The 20,979-nt window shown below is 58.3% G+C and overlaps 10 protein-coding genes across 10 annotated transcripts; 5 read left to right on the top strand and 5 right to left on the bottom strand.

Moving 5' to 3' along the window:
• Nucleotides 1–36: 36 nt before the first annotated feature.
• On the top strand, nucleotides 37–2,004 carry BDY17DRAFT_129937 (26S protease regulatory subunit 4). The gene is made up of 2 exons (XM_033729401.1): nucleotides 37–234; nucleotides 291–2,004. The coding sequence occupies exons 1-2, from the start codon at nucleotides 232–234 to the stop codon at nucleotides 1,788–1,790; spliced, it is 1,503 nt and encodes a 500-aa protein (XP_033591085.1). The 5' UTR covers nucleotides 37–231; the 3' UTR covers nucleotides 1,791–2,004.
• A 98-nt stretch (nucleotides 2,005–2,102) lies between these two features.
• Nucleotides 2,103–4,108, bottom strand: BDY17DRAFT_130140 (uncharacterized protein). The gene is made up of 2 exons (XM_033729403.1): nucleotides 3,151–4,108; nucleotides 2,103–3,086 (listed from the first exon to the last, which is right to left on the bottom strand). Exons 1-2 carry the CDS (start codon nucleotides 3,974–3,976, stop codon nucleotides 2,218–2,220), a joined length of 1,695 nt encoding a protein of 564 aa, XP_033591084.1. The 5' UTR covers nucleotides 3,977–4,108; the 3' UTR covers nucleotides 2,103–2,217.
• Nucleotides 4,109–4,424: 316 nt separating this feature from the next.
• On the bottom strand, nucleotides 4,425–5,531 carry BDY17DRAFT_249280 (uncharacterized protein; the record flags this gene model as incomplete). Its single annotated transcript, XM_033730963.1, has 1 exon — nucleotides 4,425–5,531. The coding sequence occupies one exon, from the start codon at nucleotides 5,529–5,531 to the stop codon at nucleotides 4,425–4,427; it is 1,107 nt and encodes a 368-aa protein (XP_033591083.1).
• Nucleotides 5,532–5,844: 313 nt separating this feature from the next.
• On the top strand, nucleotides 5,845–7,629 carry BDY17DRAFT_295796 (RAI1 like PD-XK nuclease-domain-containing protein). Its single transcript, XM_033733358.1, has 5 exons — nucleotides 5,845–6,287; nucleotides 6,355–6,414; nucleotides 6,472–6,479; nucleotides 6,537–6,640; nucleotides 6,699–7,629. Exons 1-5 carry the CDS (start codon nucleotides 5,919–5,921, stop codon nucleotides 7,367–7,369), a joined length of 1,212 nt encoding a protein of 403 aa, XP_033591082.1. The 5' UTR covers nucleotides 5,845–5,918; the 3' UTR covers nucleotides 7,370–7,629.
• A 126-nt stretch (nucleotides 7,630–7,755) lies between these two features.
• Nucleotides 7,756–9,342, top strand: BDY17DRAFT_129978 (histone-fold-containing protein). The gene is made up of 3 exons (XM_033729402.1): nucleotides 7,756–7,901; nucleotides 8,057–8,375; nucleotides 8,439–9,342. The coding sequence occupies exons 2-3, from the start codon at nucleotides 8,190–8,192 to the stop codon at nucleotides 9,120–9,122; spliced, it is 870 nt and encodes a 289-aa protein (XP_033591081.1). The 5' UTR covers nucleotides 7,756–7,901; nucleotides 8,057–8,189; the 3' UTR covers nucleotides 9,123–9,342.
• Nucleotides 9,343–11,213: 1,871 nt separating this feature from the next.
• Nucleotides 11,214–13,144, top strand: BDY17DRAFT_248958 (uncharacterized protein; the record flags this gene model as incomplete). The annotated part of the gene is made up of 2 exons (XM_033730944.1): nucleotides 11,214–11,570; nucleotides 11,627–13,144. The coding sequence occupies 2 exons, from the start codon at nucleotides 11,214–11,216 to the stop codon at nucleotides 13,142–13,144; spliced, it is 1,875 nt and encodes a 624-aa protein (XP_033591080.1).
• A 761-nt stretch (nucleotides 13,145–13,905) lies between these two features.
• BDY17DRAFT_295788 (uncharacterized protein) lies at nucleotides 13,906–15,486 on the bottom strand. Its single transcript, XM_033733357.1, has one exon. The coding sequence runs from the start codon at nucleotides 15,389–15,391 to the stop codon at nucleotides 13,967–13,969; it is 1,425 nt and encodes a 474-aa protein (XP_033591079.1). The 5' UTR covers nucleotides 15,392–15,486; the 3' UTR covers nucleotides 13,906–13,966.
• Nucleotides 15,487–15,511: 25 nt separating this feature from the next.
• Nucleotides 15,512–17,597, bottom strand: BDY17DRAFT_279116 (pseudouridine synthase). Its single transcript, XM_033732023.1, has 2 exons — nucleotides 17,263–17,597; nucleotides 15,512–17,204 (listed from the first exon to the last, which is right to left on the bottom strand). Exons 1-2 carry the CDS (start codon nucleotides 17,378–17,380, stop codon nucleotides 15,835–15,837), a joined length of 1,488 nt encoding a protein of 495 aa, XP_033591078.1. The 5' UTR covers nucleotides 17,381–17,597; the 3' UTR covers nucleotides 15,512–15,834.
• A 197-nt stretch (nucleotides 17,598–17,794) lies between these two features.
• BDY17DRAFT_295786 (cyclin-like protein) lies at nucleotides 17,795–19,141 on the bottom strand. Its single transcript, XM_033733356.1, has one exon. The coding sequence runs from the start codon at nucleotides 19,113–19,115 to the stop codon at nucleotides 17,940–17,942; it is 1,176 nt and encodes a 391-aa protein (XP_033591077.1). The 5' UTR covers nucleotides 19,116–19,141; the 3' UTR covers nucleotides 17,795–17,939.
• Nucleotides 19,142–19,357: 216 nt separating this feature from the next.
• On the top strand, nucleotides 19,358–20,833 carry BDY17DRAFT_248585 (uncharacterized protein; the record flags this gene model as incomplete). The annotated part of the gene is made up of 1 exon (XM_033730923.1): nucleotides 19,358–20,833. The coding sequence occupies one exon, from the start codon at nucleotides 19,358–19,360 to the stop codon at nucleotides 20,831–20,833; it is 1,476 nt and encodes a 491-aa protein (XP_033591076.1).
• Between the last annotated feature and the right edge of the window lie 146 nt (nucleotides 20,834–20,979).

Here is a 20,979-nt window from a genome sequence, read left to right as displayed (position 1 = left end):
TTCATATCAGATGTAGTCGGCAGTTTGGAGGTCCGAGCGTCTAGGCCTCCCGAAGCTTCGCGTCTTCCCTCTTCCGTCACCAACATGAGAGCATCTTTGAAACATCACTCACTCCATCCATCTGCATCCACCCCCATAATACCGTCAACGCCATCAAACCATCATCTGGCTTGACCTCGCTGCTACCTACCGATCATCAAGGACGTGGTGTAGCGCTCACAGCGACCGGAAATGGTAAGCACGCGCCACCCACCTGCCGGCCTGATTATCAAGCTAACTATCATCCAAAGGGCCAGAATCAGTCCGGTTTGGGGGGACCAGGCGGCCCTCCAGGCGCCGGCGATGGCAAGGACAAGAAAGGCGACAAGAAGGACAAGCCCAAGTACGAGCCGCCTCCGCAGCCCACCACGCGCATCGGACGGCGGAAGAAGAAGGCCGCCGGTCCTAATGCCGCCGCCAAACTCCCGACCATCTACCCCACCGCGCGATGCAAGCTCCGCTACCTCCGCATGCAACGGGTACACGATCATCTACTGCTGGAAGAGGAGTTTGTGGAGAATCAAGAGCGGATACGCAAGGCAAAGCAGAAGAACGCCGAACAGCCCGCGGTCGCTGGGGCGGAGGGCGAGACACTGGATCGAAATGCCGACGAGCGCAGCAGAGTAGACGACATGCGTGGATCGCCGATGGGTGTCGGTAATCTCGAGGAGCTCATCGATGACGACCACGCGATTGTCTCGTCGGCTACTGGACCGGAGTACTACGTGTCCATCATGTCGTTTGTCGACAAGGACCTGCTTGAGCCCGGGGCGTCCATCCTCCTCCACCACAAGAGTGTGTCGGTTGTGGGCGTCCTCAATGATGATTCGGATCCCCTGGTCTCGGTGATGAAGCTGGACAAAGCCCCCACGGAGAGCTACGCAGACATTGGAGGGCTGGAGGCGCAGATTCAGGAGGTTCGCGAGGCCGTTGAGCTGCCGCTTCTCCACCCGGAGCTCTACGAAGAGATGGGCATCAAGCCCCCGAAAGGTGTCATCTTGTATGGCGCTCCAGGAACGGGCAAGACGCTTCTCGCGAAAGCCGTTGCCAACCAGACCTCCGCCACCTTCCTCCGCATCGTCGGCTCCGAGCTGATCCAGAAATATCTCGGAGACGGTCCAAGACTTGTGCGCCAAATCTTCCAGACCGCCGCAGAGCATGCTCCAAGCATTGTCTTCATCGATGAAATCGACGCCATTGGCACCAAACGCTACGAATCCACCTCGGGTGGTGAGCGCGAAATCCAACGCACCATGCTTGAACTTCTCAACCAGCTCGACGGCTTCGACGACCGCGGCGACGTCAAGGTCATCATGGCCACCAACAAAATCGAAACCCTCGACCCCGCTCTCATCCGCCCCGGCCGCATCGATCGCAAGATTCTCTTCGAGAACCCCGACCAAATCACCAAGCGCAAGATCTTCAACCTGCACACGTCGAAGATGTCGCTGGCGCCGGATGTGGATTTGGAGGAGTTCATCAGCATGAAGGATGATCTGTCGGGGGCAGACATTCGCGCAATCTGCTCCGAGTCGGGCTTGCTGGCGCTGCGCGAGAGGAGGATGAGGGTCAACATGGCGGATTTCAGGAGCGCGAGGGAGAATGTGATGAAGACGAAGCAGGAGGGTGAACCCGAGGTGAGTGATTTTCTTCGCCCGCTGACGACTACGTATGTGATGCTAATCTCTACTGCAGGGCCTGTATCTCTAGACGTTCGCAGAAAGGAGGGGAGGACGTTCCGGAAACAATAGATACTTCGTGTACTACTAATTCCTTCTAAGAAGCATGAATACCATGCGGAGTTCCAGCTTCCTCTCCGGACACGGCGACTGTCTTCTTCCAGCGGCGCCCTCGCGTGGAGTAATGTGCCTTTTCGCTATTTTAGCCATCATCCACTCTCTTTTCTTCTCCATTGTCGTTCCTCTAGTGTATGTCACATAGCTGCCCATCGTCCAAGTCACCCGCTCGGCACGACTGCTTGTGAACCTCCATCACACTCTCGAGACAGACTGTCCGGCGTTGACAGATTTCCTCACGGGACTCGCCCAACTGTCAGTTCAGACTGCTTCTCTCCTCGATGACCAGAAGCGGAAGTTTCAGGCTTGCACGCCCAATCTGTCTTACGTGGCCCACGTCTCCTTGCACTTCAGCATTCGTTTCCCCACCACTTGCAGTCATTCATCTCGGTTCGGCAGGAGGCTCGGTCTCATCCAGTGCAGCTTCCGGGGGACTATAACTGGTGCTGTAGCTCGGGCCCGGTTCACCCACCCTGTAAGCAACGTCGAAGCGTCTGCTCTGGACCGTCGGCACGGGGACTTCGATGTGAGGGGTGTCGGTTCGCTTGGGTTCGGGGGTCCAGGTGAAATAGGTCTGCTCCATCTCGCTGGGATCGTCGTCGAGGAGCTCGGCATGGTGCGGTTGGCGGCGTTTGCGGCGCCACAGCGCATAGCATGCCACGGCGATGGCGGCGACGGCGGCGGGCACGCCGATGCCCAGTCCCGCGATCTCCTGCCCGGTCATGTTGGCTTGCGTGTTGTTGGCCGCGGCCGCCGAAGCTTCGATCAGCGGCGCCGAGGCCGGGGTGAAGAGGTTGAGGTCGGCGGAGTTCCAGGCGACTTGGATGGGCCAGTCGGCGGCGACGAAGGCGGTGCTCATGGTCGTGGTGGATTCGGCGTTGAGCCGGACGACCGTGGGAGTGGTGATGGTGGTGAAGCAGCCAAAGTCCTGCGCGTACTTGAGACCGGAGCGGCAGCACCAGGACGTCATTGCCGATTGGCTAGGTGCGGTGGCGCTGCTGGCAGGCAGATAGCCGGACGGACATACACCGGGGGAGTATTGGAGGTTGGAGGAGGTTTGAACCGCTGCGAAGCCAGGGGGATAGCAGGCGGACTGGGTGCCGAGGCCGGGGCCGCTGGCATCGCGCCAGAATGTGCTGGTGCCGCTCTGGGCGGCGGAGAAGGAGTATTCGATGTGAGCACATCGCGCAGGAGGCGTGAAGATGGTGGTAAGGGGGGGATTAGAAGCGGTGGTGGGAGTGGTGGAGGTGACTGTTAACACCACGGTCGTGGGAGTCAGTGTTGACGGGGGATTGCCGGTGGTGGTGGTGAGCACCTGAGTCAGGGTGGTTGGAGTTTGTGTTGACGACGACGGCGCCGATGTGTCCCCTTGCGCAGCAGGGACGGCACCTGTGACACGCTGGCCCGAGGCCGGGGCGGAGGAAGAGGTGGCTGCGGCGCTGCTGCTGGACGCGGCCGCCGAGCTGCTCCCCTGGTGCCTGCCCATGGTTGGGATCGAGGGCGTGCTGTCTGCAGACAAAGCGGGTCGTGCGCGCTGGGGTCCTGAGGAAAGGCGGCGGGATCAGGATGGAGGTGGATAGATAGATATAGCGAGGCAGCAGCCAAGCCTCCGCCCAAACGAAACGGGACAGACACTCAGGCAGGCCTGCAGCCGGGCGGGTCCCGAGAGCGAGGTAGACTTCCCAATTAGCACATTGCGCACCTCTCGACGAGTCATCTCCGGCCTGGGGCTCAGGAGCAGCTCGCGCGCAGCAAGAGATTGGGGGCCATCGTACCCGTGGCCGGGCAGGGCAGGGCAGGTAGGGGTTGCCGGCGGGAATTAAGCTTAAACATGCCTGGCCTTGCAGATGGCTGCGCCCGGCTCGCATGGCCGCGTATCTCTTCGAGCTTTCGTCCCCTCTGACCCCGGGCAATGATGATGTGTGACTTTGCTGTACCATGGGACGGAGGACATCGTTGCACGTCATGCAAATGCCACCCCACGAGCAACCCATCCGGCTGCGGCATCGAGGAGCGAAGGTGGTCGTGAGGGAGGCAGGCCAAGGCCGAGGCCTCGCGAAGCCTTTAGCGGCAGAAGCACGGGCAGGTCGCCAGGAGATCTCAACCTTAGGTAATGTTTCATCGAGCAAACCAGACTGCATCCCATCATCCCATCTCAACACACTTCTACAGTATCGCGTTGATGTTGGTCTCGCTACACATGCCGCGTCCGCATTGCAACGACTTCTCTCTACGAGGTGTGGGTGTATTTCCCCTTCGAGCTGCGCGAGAGCATCTCCAATCGCGGGGAGAGGTAAAAATAGACGTGCAGGATCGAGAAAGGCATGAATTGTGAGAACCTGAAGAAAACGCTGCCGTCCCACGTTTCATCGGCTCCACTAATCGAATGCCTGAGATGCATGAAACGCACTCCGCTATGAACGCTAATCAACACTCCCCACGCCCTTCCCATTGGTGCAAATGCTGCTGCCTACTCTCTTCCAAGCCATTTCGTAACGCCAAGAGCAAGTCGCATTATTGCCATGCGACTGCATGCTTCCGGGCTGTGCCTTAAACGCCAACAAGCCGAGCCTCCTGCTCACGGCCTGCTCATAGAATCTCTTTGAGTTTCGTCTTCTGCTCCGCCGTCAAGCTTCCGGGGAACTTGATCTTGACGCCCACGATGAAGTCACCGCGCTGCGTAGGTGTCTTGCTCTTCGGCATCCCCAGTTGCGGGTAGCGCTCCTCGAAGGTGGGCTGCGTCGGTCCGCCCGCCGAGACGGTCAGTTGCTTGCCGTCTATCGTCGACACCGTCCGCTTCCACCCGGTCAGTGCTTCTTTCAGATCAATTTCCACCACGTGCCGCAAATCGTCCCCCTCTCGTATGAAGAGCGGGTGCGGCTTCTCTTTGACGATGAAGTGGAGGTCTTGCACCCCGCCTTCCACCTGATCCCCCATGTCGGGGTACTTGATCTTGCTGCCGGCCTTCAAACCCTTCTTGATCGGCACCGTCAAGATCTTGTCTTCCACGCTGCGCTTGCCCGTTTGGCGATCAAAGGTCTTTCGCTGTACCTTTAACCTCTTCTCCGTCCCGCTGAACAGATCCTCTAGCGACACCGGCAGTGGCTTCTCCACCACCGTCGTCTCCAGCTCCGCCTCTCGTTTCCGTGCGAAGGGCGAGCTTGCTGTTCGGCCGCCTGCTCCTGGTCTCCCACCTAGGCCGCCGCCGCCGAAGGAAGCGAAGATGTCGTCCATGTCGTCTCCCCCTCCTCCTCCCATCGATGCTCCGCCCCCTCTCATAAACTCGGCAAAGATGTCCTTTGGGTCGCTGAATCCTCCAAACCCTCCTCCACCTCCACCACCAGTGGAAAAGTGAAAGGTTCGGGTTCCGCCCGGCATGCCGCCCATTCCACCGAATCCCCCGGGCATGCCTCCGGCGCTCGCAAATGGATTCCCGCCGCCCATGTCGTCTGCGTTCGGCATTGGTCCAGCCTTGCCGGTGATGAAGTCGTAGCCATAGTTGTCATAATTTCGTCGCTTCTCCGGATCCGAGAGGATCTCGTACGCCTCGCCCGCCTCTTTGAACTTCTCCGCGCCCGCCGGGTTTTTGTCGGGATGGTTCTTGAGGGCGTGTTTTCGGTAGGCTTTTTTGATTTCGTCGGCGGTCGCTGTCGACGATACGCCTAACCGGTCGTATAGTTTCGTGTCGGCGACCATGGTGTGGGTGTCGGGGTCGGAGTGGTAGTGGGGGAGGCGTAAAGTAGAGTTGTAGTGGTGAGCCAGACGATCGAGTCGTCTGGACGAAGTGAATTGAGTTTGGTGCTTTGTGCAGAATGGCGATTGATGAGTGCCGGAGTGTGTAGCACGAAAAGATCCAGAAAGGAACCCGGTTCTTGAGGCGCGGATGGGCGAGGAAGTCGCCCGTGACGCAGCAGGCGCTGGAAGCTTCCCGAAGCTTCTATTGGCTGGGTGCACAAGGCAGGAACTTGGGCGTGTGTATGTGGGGAAGACATTGGAGGCACAGCCTAGCAGCCTCCAACCACAACACACACCCCTCCATTCACTCCTTGCACGCGACCGTCACGCCCAATCTGGAAGCCATGAATGCCGATGGCCAGCTTCCCCATCCATCCCGTGTCTCGGTTCGAGCAAACCCAGACGAGCATCAAGAGGCCCAGGGAGCTCTTGTGCTTCTCGTTTGACGAAAAACATCATTGCACTCCCTTCTCCACCGAGTCGCTTCGCTACTACTACCCTCCTTATGTGCAGGCTCCGGGTACATTCATACCATCCGTCGATCTGACGCTTGGCTTCCCCGAATGGATCAAGGGCGACGACTCCGTTGACGGCCACTTGGATGCCTTATTAGAGACCGTTCAGGCGCATGAGGAGCAGCGAGTCCACGAGGGGCATCCGATTGGGGATGTGAGAGTCCAAGCAGACATCGTGACTTGGCGAGGAATGATGACGAAGGTCAGCCTTGTGTTTACGCGGCCCATGATTCTGTTGCATTTGCCGACACTGACATCACGTTCTGAAGATTATGACGGCCATGTTTGATGTGTATTCGGAATTCGAAATGAATGCTACCTGCTATCAGGTGCGCACTCGCCCGGAGTCGTGAGCATGTTCCTTCCTGACTGACATGTTTTACAAGGGCACAATGTAAGGGGACCTCGCGCCTGGTGGGTTTAAACTGATCACTTACAACGCTTGGCCCAGCTACATCGAGGAGGATCATGCCTCCAAACAGGCCGACGAGCGCCGGGGAAAGACCAAACCGCCGCGACCAGCAGAAGTACCGCAGGAAGTGATGCAATATTGGGGCGAGTCATATCTCATGAGACCAGACACGCTCCGGGGGACTAATTCGATATTTCCCAGGCTACAAATTCGAGACCGTCTCCACCCTGTCCAAACCGTGGGGAGAGAGCAGTCGCGCAGAGATCGAGTCCCGTGACCTGGAAACCGTCAACAACAACGTCCAATACTGCTCCATTGTGCGCACGGGGATTGGGGACAGCTCTCTCCTCCTGGCCGGCGAAGTCGACTGCGTGCTGGGCGAAAAGCCGGAGAATCCCGAGCTGCCAATCCCTTGGGTCGAGCTGAAGACCAGCGCCGAACCACCCTCCGACAGCTTTCACGAGCGACAGAAGTTCGAACGCAAGATGCTAAGATTCTGGGCACAGTCGTTCCTCCTCGGCGTGCCTACCGTCGTGGTGGGTTTTCGAACGACCAATGGACTCCTGAGCCGCATTGCAGAATTCGAGACACAAAAGATCCCTGGGATTGTTGCTCGCGGCGAGAGGAGTTGGAATGGGAACGTGTGTATCAGCTTTACAGCAGCATTCTTGGAGTTCTTGAAGCATGAGTTGGGGGGTAAGGAGGGGGTCTGGAGGATTCAGAGGAAGAAGAACAGCAAGGAGATTCGGGTGTATCAAATTGCGGAAAAAGGGACGGGGGAGATGTTGCCAGCGGCGTTCAAGGAACACAGGGATAGACTTATTGCGGCGGAGATTGCAAGTAAGCTAGGAGGTACGAGCATGGTCGATTGAGGCTTCAACAACGATTGTATGCCGAGGCGAGGCTGTCCTAACGATCTCAGCTGCGTGTACATGCTACATGCAGCTCAAAGGTGATGGGACAGCGCAGGACGCATGTGCCAACGCATGAGATGAGGCGAATGGGCGCGAGGCGTGGCGCCATGCATGACAGGGGCTGGCATTCCATAGAAGTAGTCGGTCCGCCTCTTCTTCTCCTACATCAATCACTCGCCCATCGAACCTCTTCGTCCTTGAATGCCCGTTGCGCATCGCGTGTCGTGTCTGACATTCCCCCAGGCGTCTGCACCTGCCCGATCCGCCGACGCGTGCCAAGCGCTAGGCCCACACGGTGACTAGCGTACCGGGGCAAACTCGCTCTTGTGTCGCCCCGGCCTCGTCCGACAATCTTATTCTCGAACACGCCGCGCCTATCACCTTGCGCCCTTCTCATTGGCGTCTCGCACACGAGCAGGTTGTTGATTGGACGATCACCCAGGTCCGCTCCATCAGAGGCACAGAGAGCAGACGTCACAGCCATTACAAGGTGAGTGAATGTACACGGTCGCTGTCAACAACTACGATGCTACCTACCCCTTCCCCCTCCCCCGCCACGCCGCCGCTCGTTCGCGCAGTTGCTTGCTCGCCGTCGTCAGTGGTGTGCCGGCGCAACATCTCACTGATGCGCATGCAGAAGAACAGGAGTCTCATCGCGATCAGCGCTGCAGCGGTCGTAGCCTCGGTGTCACACACCGTCCAAGGGTAAGAGGCACGCGCTCCGGTGCGCGTTGCAGCGACTACCTCTCGCGCGCCAGCTCAATCAACACCTCCCATCATGCAGAATCCATACGGCGTACCCGCACCGCCGCCCGGTGGCATCCCAGCTCCCAAACGATACGACGGCAAAGATGGAGTTCCCTTATACGACCCCACCACTCAAGGCCACTACGGCGCCAGCGCTCAGATAGCAGCGAGTGGGAATGCGCCGCATGCAGAGACGTTCCAGGGGCACTTCCAGAATGTAAGACTCGCCGCAGCCATCCTGGCCAACGTACGGCTCGCTAATGCCCTCTTCACTCCACAGGTATCACAAGGCTTGACGGGCACATACCGCGACATCCTCAACACATACTGGCAGAATCAAATCACAAAGCTGGAGACGGAAGAGCACGACTACAAGCTGCACCAGCTGCCGCTCGCGCGCATCAAGAAGGTCATGAAGGCGGATCCGGATGTTAAGATGATCAGTGCCGAAGCGCCCATCCTCTTCGCCAAGGGCTGCGACATCTTCATCACCGAGCTCACCATGCGCGCATGGATCCACGCGGAGGAGAACAAGAGACGCACACTCCAGCGCAGCGACATTGCCTCGGCCCTCGCCAAGAGCGACATGTTCGACTTCCTCATCGACATTGTGCCGCGCGAAGACGCGACGCCGCAGCATAAGCGCCGGCCCGACTTCGCCAGCGCCGGCGCGTACGCGATCCCCGATGCCTCGGGAACCGCGGGGGCCGGCGGCGTGCAGCCAGACGCGCACATGGGTGCTGGGGGACAGGCCGAGTTCGCGGGGATGGACCAAGCGCAACACCTGCAGCAAACGCAGTACCAGCAGCAAATGGGTGCGTATCCCCCGCCCGCGCAGCAAACGTACGGGGGACAGCAGATGTTCGACCCCAACATGGCGGCATATCCTCAGTACGCCATGGGCCAGATGCCGCAGCAGGCTGTCAGCGGGGCGAGTCCCGATGGCAGCGGTGCATATCACTAGGCTGTGCAGCTCGGATGACCATTCACGACGGGTCGCGAGCTTCTCGTATGCCTCCAAGCGGAAGCCTTATGGCCTCGGAAGGGTACGTGGGAACTTTAGGGTGGGAAATGGGATGGCTCCTGATGTGGTGTCCCCTTGGTGTTTTTTCTCTTTTGCAGCATTGGATGCTGTGACGTGTGATTCCCCATGGCGATTAACTCCGGCGGATTGTCAGGTGTTTCAGCGCGGAGGCCATCGGTACTTGTTACAGGTGCGGTACAAAGGTAGCCTTGTGAAATCGCACAATTGAGACAGTTGGTTCGTTGGATCTATTACATCCAATGACAGCATGTAGACGGCTCCAGAAAAATAGCAAATGACTGCACAGCAAACGTGATGGGGTGAGCAATGAGGCGCGGCGTCTAGAACGATGTGCCGTTCTGTGACGTGAGGATCGTCGGATGGCGGGCCCGAGCCGCGTGATGTCCACGGAGTCGGGAACAGGCCAGACGACGAGTAAGGTTAAGCGAGTGTTGATGATGGCAATAGGCGAAGACGATGGGTGGCGACATGACAACGACGCCCGCCGCAGAGGAAGAAGCACGTACTGTACTGGAGAGCATCCTTTCGCTATACCTACAGTACATGGAGGGTGCAGCCGCCGGCATTCATCTCATGCATCCAACGGCTTTAATGCATGTCGTCAAGGCGATGTGCATGCGTTGGCGTGGAGCAGAGGTGATCTAGCCAACGCCCGGCCGGCTCTGCGGACCCTTTTCATGCTTGCATGCATGGTGGAAAGTACTGTACGCATTACATATTGCTCATCGAGTGAATGATGAGCAGGGGAATGGAGGAGGATGTGCGGTGTGGAGTAGAGGTGTAGCCTGTAGCGCGAGGGCCAGCACGGCCTCATTAGTGGGCGAGCAGGGGAAATTTCGTCGGCACGGCGCCGCGCCGTCTGCCGCGCGACACAAGACGTTTCTCTTGTCCCATCCATGAGCTGCCATGCTGGACATGACGTGTATCGAGGGCGCCGAGTGCACACCGTGTAGATGGAGAGTGGGAGGCGGTAGTAAGTCAAAGGGAGGCAGCAGCTGCAAATGGCAATGGACGGCGACGGATGTGGATCGAGTCAGGGCTCGCGCGGAGTGGAGTAGCGAGTGGATGCAGCGCGCGCCTTCCTCCCAAGCAGACTCGCCGGCCGCACCTTCCCATCCATGGCTATCATCAGCAGCTGCAACCAGCCGTTGGCAAAGTGTAATCCCAATCAAACCTCCACTCCCGTCCGCTCCAGTCCCAAGCTGCTGCTCTGTGCGCACGCACGCACGCACGCACGCACGCACTGCATTTCTGCCGGGCGCCGATGTTTGATTTCATCATCACAACACCTTCCCGTCCCTCCCCGTAATTCCAATTCAGGAGAGGAGATTTTTCTGCAATTTGGCTGCGTGCTCGTGCGCGTCACACTCCCAATACACCATACACCCCCCCTTCTGCCCTCCTTTTTCACTCCTCCCCCTGATTGCTGCAACGCCTGGCGAAAGGACGAGCAAGACCGACGCTCCGTTTGCTTGGAGCCACCCGCACGCTCGAGGCCTCATCTCGACTGCACTCCTGCCGAACTCCCGGCATCCACATCCACGCTGCCCGCCCGCCGCTGTGCGCCCACAAACTAAATCTTGTGGAGCCCGCCCGCAGAGCACCACACCACCGCCCATCTCTCTCTCTCTCTCGCTCACGCACTCACCTACCCATCCACTCCTCCTCCTCCACCTCCTCTCCATCCCCTCTGCTCGCCTCGCGCCTGCGCCCGCTGCTCTCCCTCCACCTGTCGGTCATTCCACCATACAGCTGCTTCTACACCTCGTCCCATCCACATCGCATCATCCACGGCCCACACTGCTCTTTTGTCCGCCGACGCCGCCCTTTACGAGTCCACGGTCGTGCACGACTTTTACGACGATAATACACACTACACCTCCCCTCCACTCCTCCTCACAGCTACTCGGCTCCACTCTTCTCGCCACGCTGGAAGCGCTCTGACGCCTGCACCCTCCGCCGCCGAGCAGCCGCGTCAACACCTCGCTCCTCACCGCGCAGATGTCGGCCATGAACCCGCCCCAGTTTGAAATGTATTACGACTCATCCGCCAATCGCTCGCCCACATCTCAGCGACAAGCCACCCTACGCCGCCAGCAGTCCCGCAACCACTTCGACGCCCACGCCTACCTCCCCTCCGGCCTCTACACCGCCGAAGACTATGCCGCTTCGAGATTCGATGCTAATAAGTTCGCGGGAGACGGCAGGAACAGCACAATCGGAGGCTATGGCAACACCTACGACATGGGCGGGCAGTCGTGGAATGGAGGCACATTCGGCAACCACAATAACAACACCCTGAATGGCTTGGGTGCCCCGGGCTTGCGCAAGCCGGCATCGCGAGGAGCTCGAGCCGGTCTGCCATCGGTTTGTAGCCCTGCTTACGTTTTAATCCCCCCGCAAACTGCTAACTTCATACCCAGGCTTGGATGGACCAACCGAACCATATGCAAATGAACCACATGAACGGCTTCATGGGCCCGCCCGGCATGAATGGCATGATGCGTGATGATATGATGAGCTCCGAGCCCGACGACGAGCTCATTCCCACCGCCATCGTGATCAAGAACATCCCTTTCGCCATCAAGAAGGAGCAGCTCGTGGACATCATGACCAATCAAGGCTTGCCTCTTCCCTACGCCTTCAACTACCACTTCGACAACGGCGTCTTCCGCGGCCTGGCCTTTGCCAATTTCACCAACCCTGACGAGACGGCCGCCGTCATCCAAGCCATGAATCATTTCGAACTCAACGGGCGTAAGCTGCGCGTCGAGTACAAGAAAATGCTTCCTGCCGCCGAGCGGGAGAGGATTGAGCGCGAGAAGCGGGAGCGACGCGGCCAGCTCGAAGAGCAACACCGACCCATGGGCCTCCCCGCAACCCTTCAGACGCAGCCCTCCTCTTCTTCGCTGACGTCCTCTCGCATGCTGGCCAATTCCCCGTCGCCCGTCTCAGGGCGGAACATGAGCCTGCAACCGGGACCGGGGTTTGCACCGGCCCCGGCGGATCAACAGCTCATTGCTTCAGAAATGGACCTCAATGACCCTCAGACGCTCGAGTACTACAACAAGCTGCTCTTGTTCAAGCACGACCCCACGCGGGACCGCTACCCATTCCCAGCCACTTTGGCGCCTCCCGAGCGCCGCATTGTTCACACCGTGGCCCATCACCTCGGTCTTGCTCACATGTCAAAGGGCGAAAGCCATCAACGCGCCGTCCATGTGTACAAAGAGCCCGGTGGCCGTCGTGTCAGCCCGCCTATGTCACAGGCCTCGAACCTCCGGTACGATGAACGGCGCGCGCTAAACCGCTCCGCCACCACCGATTTCTCCGATGTTCGTGCTGGTGAGAACTTCTACAACGGCCCCCGACACCAGGCTTCCGGGTATTTGGGAGCGTACAACGAGCCCCCTGCGGGCAGTCTGGGCCCGAACAGCAATCTTCGAGCCGCCAAGTCGTTTGCTGATCTCAGATCCTACACGCCATCGCCCGTACCTTCAACCGCCAGCTTCCCGACGGCGCTTCGCAACAACGTAGCCAGTCTGCAGGATCTCGGCAGAGAGGGTCAGCAAGCCAACCCGCCTACACTCATGACGCCGACGCCTGGCCTTCACGAACGTGGGGAAAATCAGATCATCAACGGCCTCGGCAGCATGAATCTGGGTGGCGGCTTCGGCGGCAGCCCGAACCGTCTGCGAGGCCTACCCTCTTGGGATCGCGAGACTCCGGCTCCGGCTCCCATTGGCAGCAATCGTTCCGTCAGCACCAACTTCGAGAACGGCTCGCAGTCTCGCGGCGCCGGGGGTCCGGAGCGTCAACCTCGCGGACCACTCCCCGAGCGCGGGGCCGGCTTTCCACGCAATCGCCAAAACGGGCACATGGCGCGGAACAGTGATGAGCTGTCGCAGCAAAGCAGCGCTGCCGAGATTACGACGGACTAGACCATTGCGCGTTACGAACGGACGCCGAAGACGTCTGAAGTATGAAACGACCGACGATACGACCCCGCCAACATGACCATCATCGAACTCACCTCTGGCAGGCGCATAAGATGCTTGGGCAGGAGGCGCGCCTGTCGTGGATGAGTCACCGGACGAAACGAGAGAATTGTATGACGAAACGAGACAAAACAACAACCAACGAGATCCCGAATAACAGTAGAAGATCAGCTCGCGGCCCCCCTCTTTGTTACATTTAATCACCACCGGGATGAAGACCATCACGACTCAAAAAAATCGAAACGGAGATACGATGGACTGTCGGGATTTGCATTATTGAGCACACTGGAGGAGCATGCATTAATGAGTGGTGAAAGACGAGCGAGATCTGTGAGATGAGCTGGAGGTCCGAAGGATGTTGGGCGCTTGTGTCATGGTGCTTTTCTTGCCGCGGACGCCTTGTTTCTGTATTCTTGTGATCTTCTTTCCTTGTTTTCCTTTCTGCAGACGGCCCTTGGATGACGGATGAACGGACGGATGGATGCTATGGCGGTCCTGTGTGTTGCCGCGTGTCCATGACGATTGAAATGTGTTGATGGCCATGCGTTGATGCTGTTGTTGTTGTTGTTTTGCACAGCCTGCTTTGAAAGTTGGGCGGTCGGGCGAGACAGACTAGATACATTGTCACTGATGCCCACGCATGTTGCAGCCGCGTATTGCAAGGGCAGATGGCGATGCAAGTACGTAATTGGAGAAGCCACATTGCCACACTCTTATGTCCTGCTCCGTTTGGAAACATTCTCGTCTGGTGACTATGATGGTTCGCTACCTAACGTCGAGGACTCGACTCCAGTCGTCCGGGCCTCCTCCAACCCTTCGAAACTCCACCCCTTCCTCGAAGTACCCGGCCTCATTCCACGCCTGCATCGTCGGCCCATCGTAAGGGCCATGCTGCTGCCCTCCGTCTCGCGCATCGCCCCACCTGTACTCCCACATATCCTCCGTTTCCGCTGCGATCTCCTTGGCAGCAGCTGCAGGCTCGGGCACAGCAGGAGCAGCACGCCAGTCCTCTCCCGTCTCCCGTCGAAACTGGCGCATCAGCATTTCCCGCTCCGTCTCGTAGATTTCGTGCTGTTGGCGTGAGTACAGCGCGTCTGCCGCGCCCGTAATGGCCTCGACTGCCTGACGCCTCTCCGCCTCTGCGGCGTCGACGTTCCCGGCAGACCCGGCAGCGTCATCATCATCGCCGTCGACATCCATGCCATTCCTCATCTTCTTCAACTTCCACTTCGGCACCTTCTTCTTCTCCGCGCCCTTGCCCTTGTTCAGCCGCTGAAGCGCTTCCAGAGCCGTCTCGCCGGTCTCGAGGCGCGCAATCAGCGTCGACAGCAGGTCGCTCGTGAGCAGCGCGTCGCTCTCCGCCGCCTGCCGTCTCTGCTCCTGCTCCCTCTTCTCCTGCGCCTCCCGCGCCCGCTTCATATCCTTCTTGCTCAATCCCTCCAGCCAGGTATCGTTGGCGGCACCGGGATCCGTAGCTTTGCGCACAAAATTGCCCGCCTCGTCGAACTTGCCCTCCTCCTCTTCGTCCTTGAGATTGAACGCATCCAGCCGTGGCGCATGTTTCTTCTTGCCCCCGGCGCCAATCTCCGCCGCGAGGTCTTCCTCCATTTCCTCCGGCAGCAGATCACGATCTTCGTCCTCTCCGGAACTCGACTCCGACTCCTCTTCCGCTGCCCGCTTCTTTCCCTTGCCCAGCAGAATCTCCGAGGAAACATGCCCTCCACTCGTGCTATTCATCACCTGCCCCTCAATCTCCGTCTGATCGAGGAACTTGACATCCTTCTTCTTCAGCTTCGTCCCTTCCTCGTCTTCATCTCCACTTGCAGTCCCCTGCACCTCCTCCTCCAAATCAGCAAACATGTCATCCTCCTCCTCGTCCTTGCTCCGCCTTCCTCCACTCCCTTCAGACTTCTTCCTCTCTCGTTCCCTCTGCGCCGCCCTCGCATTGAAATTGTCATTGTCGGAATCCGAATCGTATCCGTCGATATTCACCGCGTTGCGCTTGACCTGGTTCCCGCCTTTGCCAATCACATCTGCATCCAGGATTACATCTTCCTCCGGGGCGTCGGCGGCGAGGGTGCTGGGGTTGCGGGCGTCGAAGCGTGGTTTTTTGCTGGTGGATTCATGGCGCGCGCGGGCAAAGTCGTCGCCTGCTCTCTTGGGGCGAGCTTCGGATGTAACTTGTGCCATTTGAGCCGCCGAGGGGATTTTTGATGGGTGTTTGGAGAGGAGATGATACCATCCATTACTGGGTGTGGTCGAATGATGATGACAGAAGTCGTGGCGCAGAGCTTCCTATTTGAGCGACAGCACAGCAACATGCTTCAGTGAATTTGATCATGAAGACGACGAAATGGATCAGCGAGGTTTGAGACATTGCAATCACTCCAGTATAGGCAGACGGCTATCAACACGATCGGTGAGCGGGAACATTGACAGCATCAACGCTCGTCTCTTCAGAGCGCCATCCACGCCGTCCCTCCAGCTCCCCGCCTCCAACGCCGCACGCCTTGTGGTATTCCTTTACACCCTTGTCCGCAAGCACAGAACCGACGAGCGTAGAACCACTTCAGCCCAGGCACACCACCCTCAGCCTCAAATCAGATCTTCGCAACCACACGCTCGCTTTCCCTTCAATCACTATCATCTGCATCCTTGCCGCCAGAAGCCGACTGCCTGGCCGCCTTCTTCTCCTTCTTCTTCCGCTTGCGCTCCGCCTTCTCCTCGGCCGTCTCGCCTTCGTGCTTCCTCTTCTTCTTTCCCTCACCATCGTCCACATTTACTGGCGGCACCGCATCCGCCATTGCCACATCTTCCCTTTTCGTACGATCACTGGTCTTGTCGGGGTGGCCTTCTTTCACGGGCGCACCTTCATCCACCTGCTGCTCGGATCCCTCCACATTGCCGTTGATACCTTCCGGCGCGTTGAAGTCTTGGTACTCCTTCTTCCACTGCGCCGGTGTTTGCTCGTTTGGCCGCCCGTATTTGTCAAGCTTGCCGCTTTCCTTCATCTTCTTCTTCTCCGTCGCCACCGGGCCCAAGCCCCATCTCCGCGGGTACAAATCGCGCTCCATGATGCACCGCTTCACCTTCGCCACGACGCCGTGATCGCAGGACGACATCTCGACGGTGCTCATCTGCGCGATGGCTAGAGCGATGGCTTCACCCTTGGTGGTGATGAGAACGACCTCTTCGTGCACGTCGATGCCTCCCTCGTAGCGCAGGAGTCCGGGAATCATGAGTTTGGCGCCGTAGCAGACGGCATTGACCGCGCTGTCCTTGACAACGATACGCTTGTAGGAGGTGAGAAGACTCTCCAGAGGCTTGATGACGGCTCGGAGGTAGGACTCGTCGCGCTGGTTGTCGTACAGCCATTGAGCATCGAGCACGTCGTGCAGGGTGACCATGCCTTCTTGCTCATCCATCGCTCCCGATCGAACACGACGCAGCTCTTGCATGTGCGCTCCCACTCCCAACAGCAAGCCCAAATGGACGCAGAGGGTACGGATGTAAGTGCCCGCCTCACACGACACCCAGAAGACGGCCAGCTGGCGATCATTGTCGAATTCCAGCAACTTGCTCTCGTGGATGGTGCGGATTCTCAGCTGTCTCTTGACGGCGCTGATGAGTGGAGGCCGCTGGAACAGCGCGCCAGTCAAGGTTTCGAGGGCTCGCGCGAGTTGTGCCTCGCCGCCAGGTAACTTGCCGTGCATGCGAATCACGCACACGTACTCTTTCCCGGCGCCTTGCTGACTCTTGACCAGTCGCGTGGCACGATCAATACACACAATCAAGCAGCCGGTGACTTTGGGGTCGAGAGTGCCGGAGTGACCGGTGCGGTCGACTCGCAGCATGCGCTTCATCCATGCTACGACTTCGTGCGAAGATGGGTTGGAGGGTTTGTCGAGGTTGATGACGCCGGAGGAGATGTAGGATTTGAGGTCGCGACGGAGCGGGGTGCAGCCTGCGGGGATTGGGGTGAAGTGACCAGTGCGGACGAGTACTGACGAGGATGTCAGTGGTGAGGACGAGAAAGGGAGTAAGGGAGGCAGCAGACTCACATTGGTCCCAGTTCTTCAACAACAGCGGCCATCCACTGGTGTCGACGGTGGGCGTGACGGCCTCGGGCTTGATGACCAACTCCATCTCCTCGCCTTCATCTTTCTTCGCAACAGCCATTATTCCTCCCCGTCTCGGACGGGTTTTGCTCTGACTGGAAATGCGATGTGTGAATGTTGCATGCGGCAGACGTCCCCGACAGCGTATCTGCACCCGGTTCCACTCGATATGTCGCCGGAAGAATGGAGGTGCGAGACGACACTAGGCGAATGGAAGCGGGGGGTAGAATGTCTGTCACAACAATGGTGCGGGAAAGGGAGGGAATGGTAGACGGTGGAGGGTGGCAGCGTTTGATCTGAAGCTGCTCGAAAATTTGGAGGCCCGGAGTGAGCTATTTCCCGCTAGCCGCATTGGGACGAGGGCTTGGTGCACGTCAGGCAGCCATTCAGGCAGAAATATCAGGTTTCGGGTTTCAACGAGGTACGCTCCTTTCCTTGGGCGTAGACAAGGCGAGATAGGGTGGAGGAATGCTAATTTGCAAAATGCGATCCAATGGCATTGCCATAGTACGTTACGTTCATGAGTACTTGTTCTGACAGCGACGAGGGTATGGGATGTCTATGGTACGTTACTTCGTTAGGCGAGTATCCAACAGAATCCTCCCTAGTCTCGGTGGCATTCATCGACTGCCTTCGTTCGTCTTCGGTAGACTCGGCCCAAACAAGTCGTCCCCGTCCCGCTCATTCTTCTCCCTTGCCGCCTTTCGCTTCTGCGCCACGCCCTCTTCCACCTTTCCATCTTCCATCCCATCCTGCCTCATAGCCGCGAACGCTTTGATCAAGTCTTTCGTGCCAGGGTCTCGACACTTGTCAAGCTTCGCCTCCAACGCCGTCCGCTCGTCTTTGGTAAGCACTGCACCTTGGTCGAAAGCAGCCAGCATGTCCGCGCATGCATGAATCGTGGCAAGGATCTGGGGGCGTGTGGAAAGCGAGATGGGTAGCTTGGTGGATAGGTAGAAGCTGGTAAGGGGTTCGTCCGCAACGTGCATGGCGGCCAAAAGGATTTGAGATGGAGTGTACAGGAAGTAGACGTCGGTCAGTAGTGCCGGGGCGTCCAATAGCGTCCTTGCGGCAGAGTAGGCCGCCTGTATTCGGTCATTGAGATGTTTTCCGTCGAGAGTACCCGAGCTGGGCGGCGTCCATTGTGTACGATTTCCTTCTGGCGGCCTGCGGACTTGCAGCATCGAAGCTTTCACCTCGTCCCCGTTCATAGAGTCCGCCCCGTCCACCGCACCAACCAGTCCCTCGGCCAGGTTCAACAACTCCATCAGCACTCCCTTTAGCCCGCGAAAAGGCTGCTTCACGTCGAGGGTGAAGCGCAAGGCCTGCATCACTTTGTATTCCGGCGCGAGCACCTGCTCGGGATCGGTCGAGATGCGCCTGGCATAGTCGGAGACGGTGATATGGATGGCCTCGGTCTTCGATGCCAAGTACAGCACGGTCTTGTATATCTCTTTCGGCGGATACGTCATGCAGGAGTTGGAAAGGTAGAAGCGTTTGAGGTACTGCACGGCGGTGGCTTTGACGTGGACCGGCCATTTCAGGTGGTCGCTCGTCGAGCGGATCTGGTCGCAGTAGCGCTGGGTGAGCCGGAGCTCTTCATCCTCCGTGAGGTATTCGACGACCTCGGGCTCGTCATTTCTGGCCGCCTGCTGCTCGCTGGACCGCCGCAGGCGCTCTACGGCAATCTCACGGGTCTTGGTGCGAAGGGAGGCGAGAGCATCGGGGGAGAAGGACCATAGACGGTACTGTGTGGACGTGCGGTAGATGTCGTCCTCGCTGAGTGCTTGTGTCATTGCGCGAAGAGTGGTGGTCGCGCAAGGGAAGTCGAGGTGTTGTTGAAGTCGGCCTTGCTTACATACGCTAGCGCATGTTCATGTTGTGCAATGCACTCGAGCTTCACTTCATGTCTCTGCCAAGCGAGCATGCGATGGTCAACAACGAACGGCAATGTTTCCAGGCGCACATCTTTTCATATTCGGCCTCACACAACTAACTCGGCGCATCCCCACGCTCGACCACAGCAATCTCAGTGAAGATGGCGGCATTTCTGAGCCTTCCCTCCGAGCTGATACCATCCATCTTTGCATACCTGTCCGATGAAGATTACTTCACCGCCCGCTTGACGTGTAAATACCTAGAGGCCGCCACCTTATCGCACTTCGGCAAGCAATTCTTCCGCAAAAAGGGCTATCTCATCACGAGTCCAAGTCTCAATGTCTTGAGATCCGTAGCCAGGCATCCGGAGTTGCGGAAACATGTTCAGCACGTTTGGTTCAACCCGGATCTCTACACTTTCGTCATGCCCGAGTGTACTCCCGACCCTCACTGGCCTTACGCTCAGATCTATGGCCAGCGCGTTGAGGAAGAGCAACAAAGCTACGAAATCTACCAGGATTGCATGCACGATCATCGCAATATGCTGTATAGCTCGAATCTGAGAGAGCTGCTCACCGAGACATTTCAGAGCCTGCCGCATCTGGAAGTTGTGGGCATGCGGCGAAGCGAAGATCATCGGCCATGGGGCTGGAGTAGGCTCAAAGATGCCATTGGAGAAGACCCAAGGATTCTAGGTTCCATTCCTTCAGGGCCAATGTCTTCGTTATCGGGGCCGACACATCTCTTCCTTGCCATCATTCACGCGCTATCTGCCTCGAATGTGATGCTTAAACGACTTTATACCGACGCTGTGGAGATTGACAACATTCTACCGACGGTCCTGTCACAGGAGAAATACGATACTGCACTCCCTGCGATGCTGTATCTGGAGATCAATGCCAGCAAAGCCTGGCTCACGCAAAAGGCGAGGAACGCTCGGACGGTCGAGGATGTACAAGCCGGCGACGGGTTGCTCAGTCTTCTCCGAGCAACACCACAGCTACGCGAGCTCGGCCTCCAGATCTTCCGAGACTTGAGGCAGAGCTATCTTGTTCCCCCAGCTTCACGAAACCCCGACAGCTGGAGGCAATCATACCCCTATCTAACGTTCGAAAAGCTCTCCCGCGGCCTACAACTCCAGTGCCTCACCCGGTTGAAACTCGAAAAGCTCATCACGAGCGCCGAGACGTTGAAAGCGTTCATGAAGCCCTCACGCGCGAATCTGATCAGTATCAAGATCCGTGACGTGCGCCTTCTCTCCACCACGCAAGAGCCGCGGCCGTGGGGACCGGTGTTCCAGTTCTGTCGCGATGACTGTCCACAGCTGTCCTACGTCCTCTTCTATCACTTGATGTACGAGCTGGGCGGGGTGTCCTTTGTGGAGCGCCCACCGGCTCCTGTGCCGTACCCCGATGTCGAGAATGCGACTGGCGCGCCCAATCCTCCGTTTGGCGAGCCCGCTGGCGGCGAGTTGTTCATCAGATACGATCATATTGCTCTCGAAGGCAACGGCAGGGCAGACGTGCAGGCGAAGCTGGAACGCATTGTCGAGAGGCATTGGTATCAGCAGCCGATATTCAGCTACGCGATGGATGAGTCGCTCTGGCATACAGACACGAGCGATGAGGAAATGTGACGACGAGCACACAGATGCGAGTTTGGAGGCTTCGCGTTAGGCGTGTCAAAGGGAGATACTTAGGTATAGCGAATACCCTCCAGGCCTCGCATCGTCCGCAGCCCTGTATACAGAGACATGTCGCACGGGAATGCCAACGCCACTGA

The sequence above is a fragment of the Neohortaea acidophila genome, assembly GCF_010093505.1.
Source record: "Neohortaea acidophila strain CBS 113389 unplaced genomic scaffold BDY17scaffold_4, whole genome shotgun sequence".
NCBI lineage: Eukaryota > Fungi > Ascomycota > Dothideomycetes > Mycosphaerellales > Teratosphaeriaceae > Neohortaea > Neohortaea acidophila.
Note: the sequence above shows the minus strand (reverse complement) of the source record. Positions and strands in the feature narration are given on the sequence as shown.

Bases quoted from the DNA above. Each gene is read 5' to 3' on its own strand.
- BDY17DRAFT_130140 (XM_033729403.1), bottom strand. From the start codon at position 3,976: ATGCAGTCTGGTTTGCTCGATGAAACATTACCTAAGGTTGAGATCTCC. The intron at 3,087-3,150 runs GTGCTCACCACC...TGGTGTTAACAG, and splicing joins CTCCAACCACCCTGACTCAG to TCACCTCCACCACTCCCACC.
- BDY17DRAFT_295796 (XM_033733358.1), top strand. From the start codon at position 5,919: ATGCCGATGGCCAGCTTCCCCATCCATCCCGTGTCTCGGTTCGAGCAA. The intron at 6,288-6,354 runs GTCAGCCTTGTG...CACGTTCTGAAG, and splicing joins GGCGAGGAATGATGACGAAG to ATTATGACGGCCATGTTTGA. The intron at 6,641-6,698 runs GCGAGTCATATC...GATATTTCCCAG, and splicing joins GGAAGTGATGCAATATTGGG to GCTACAAATTCGAGACCGTC.
- BDY17DRAFT_129978 (XM_033729402.1), top strand. From the start codon at position 8,190: ATGCAGAATCCATACGGCGTACCCGCACCGCCGCCCGGTGGCATCCCA. The intron at 8,376-8,438 runs GTAAGACTCGCC...TTCACTCCACAG, and splicing joins TCCAGGGGCACTTCCAGAAT to GTATCACAAGGCTTGACGGG.
- BDY17DRAFT_295788 (XM_033733357.1), bottom strand. From the start codon at position 15,391: ATGGCACAAGTTACATCCGAAGCTCGCCCCAAGAGAGCAGGCGACGAC.
- BDY17DRAFT_279116 (XM_033732023.1), bottom strand. From the start codon at position 17,380: ATGGCTGTTGCGAAGAAAGATGAAGGCGAGGAGATGGAGTTGGTCATC. The intron at 17,205-17,262 runs GTGAGTCTGCTG...CATCCTCGTCAG, and splicing joins GTTGAAGAACTGGGACCAAT to TACTCGTCCGCACTGGTCAC.
- BDY17DRAFT_295786 (XM_033733356.1), bottom strand. From the start codon at position 19,115: ATGACACAAGCACTCAGCGAGGACGACATCTACCGCACGTCCACACAG.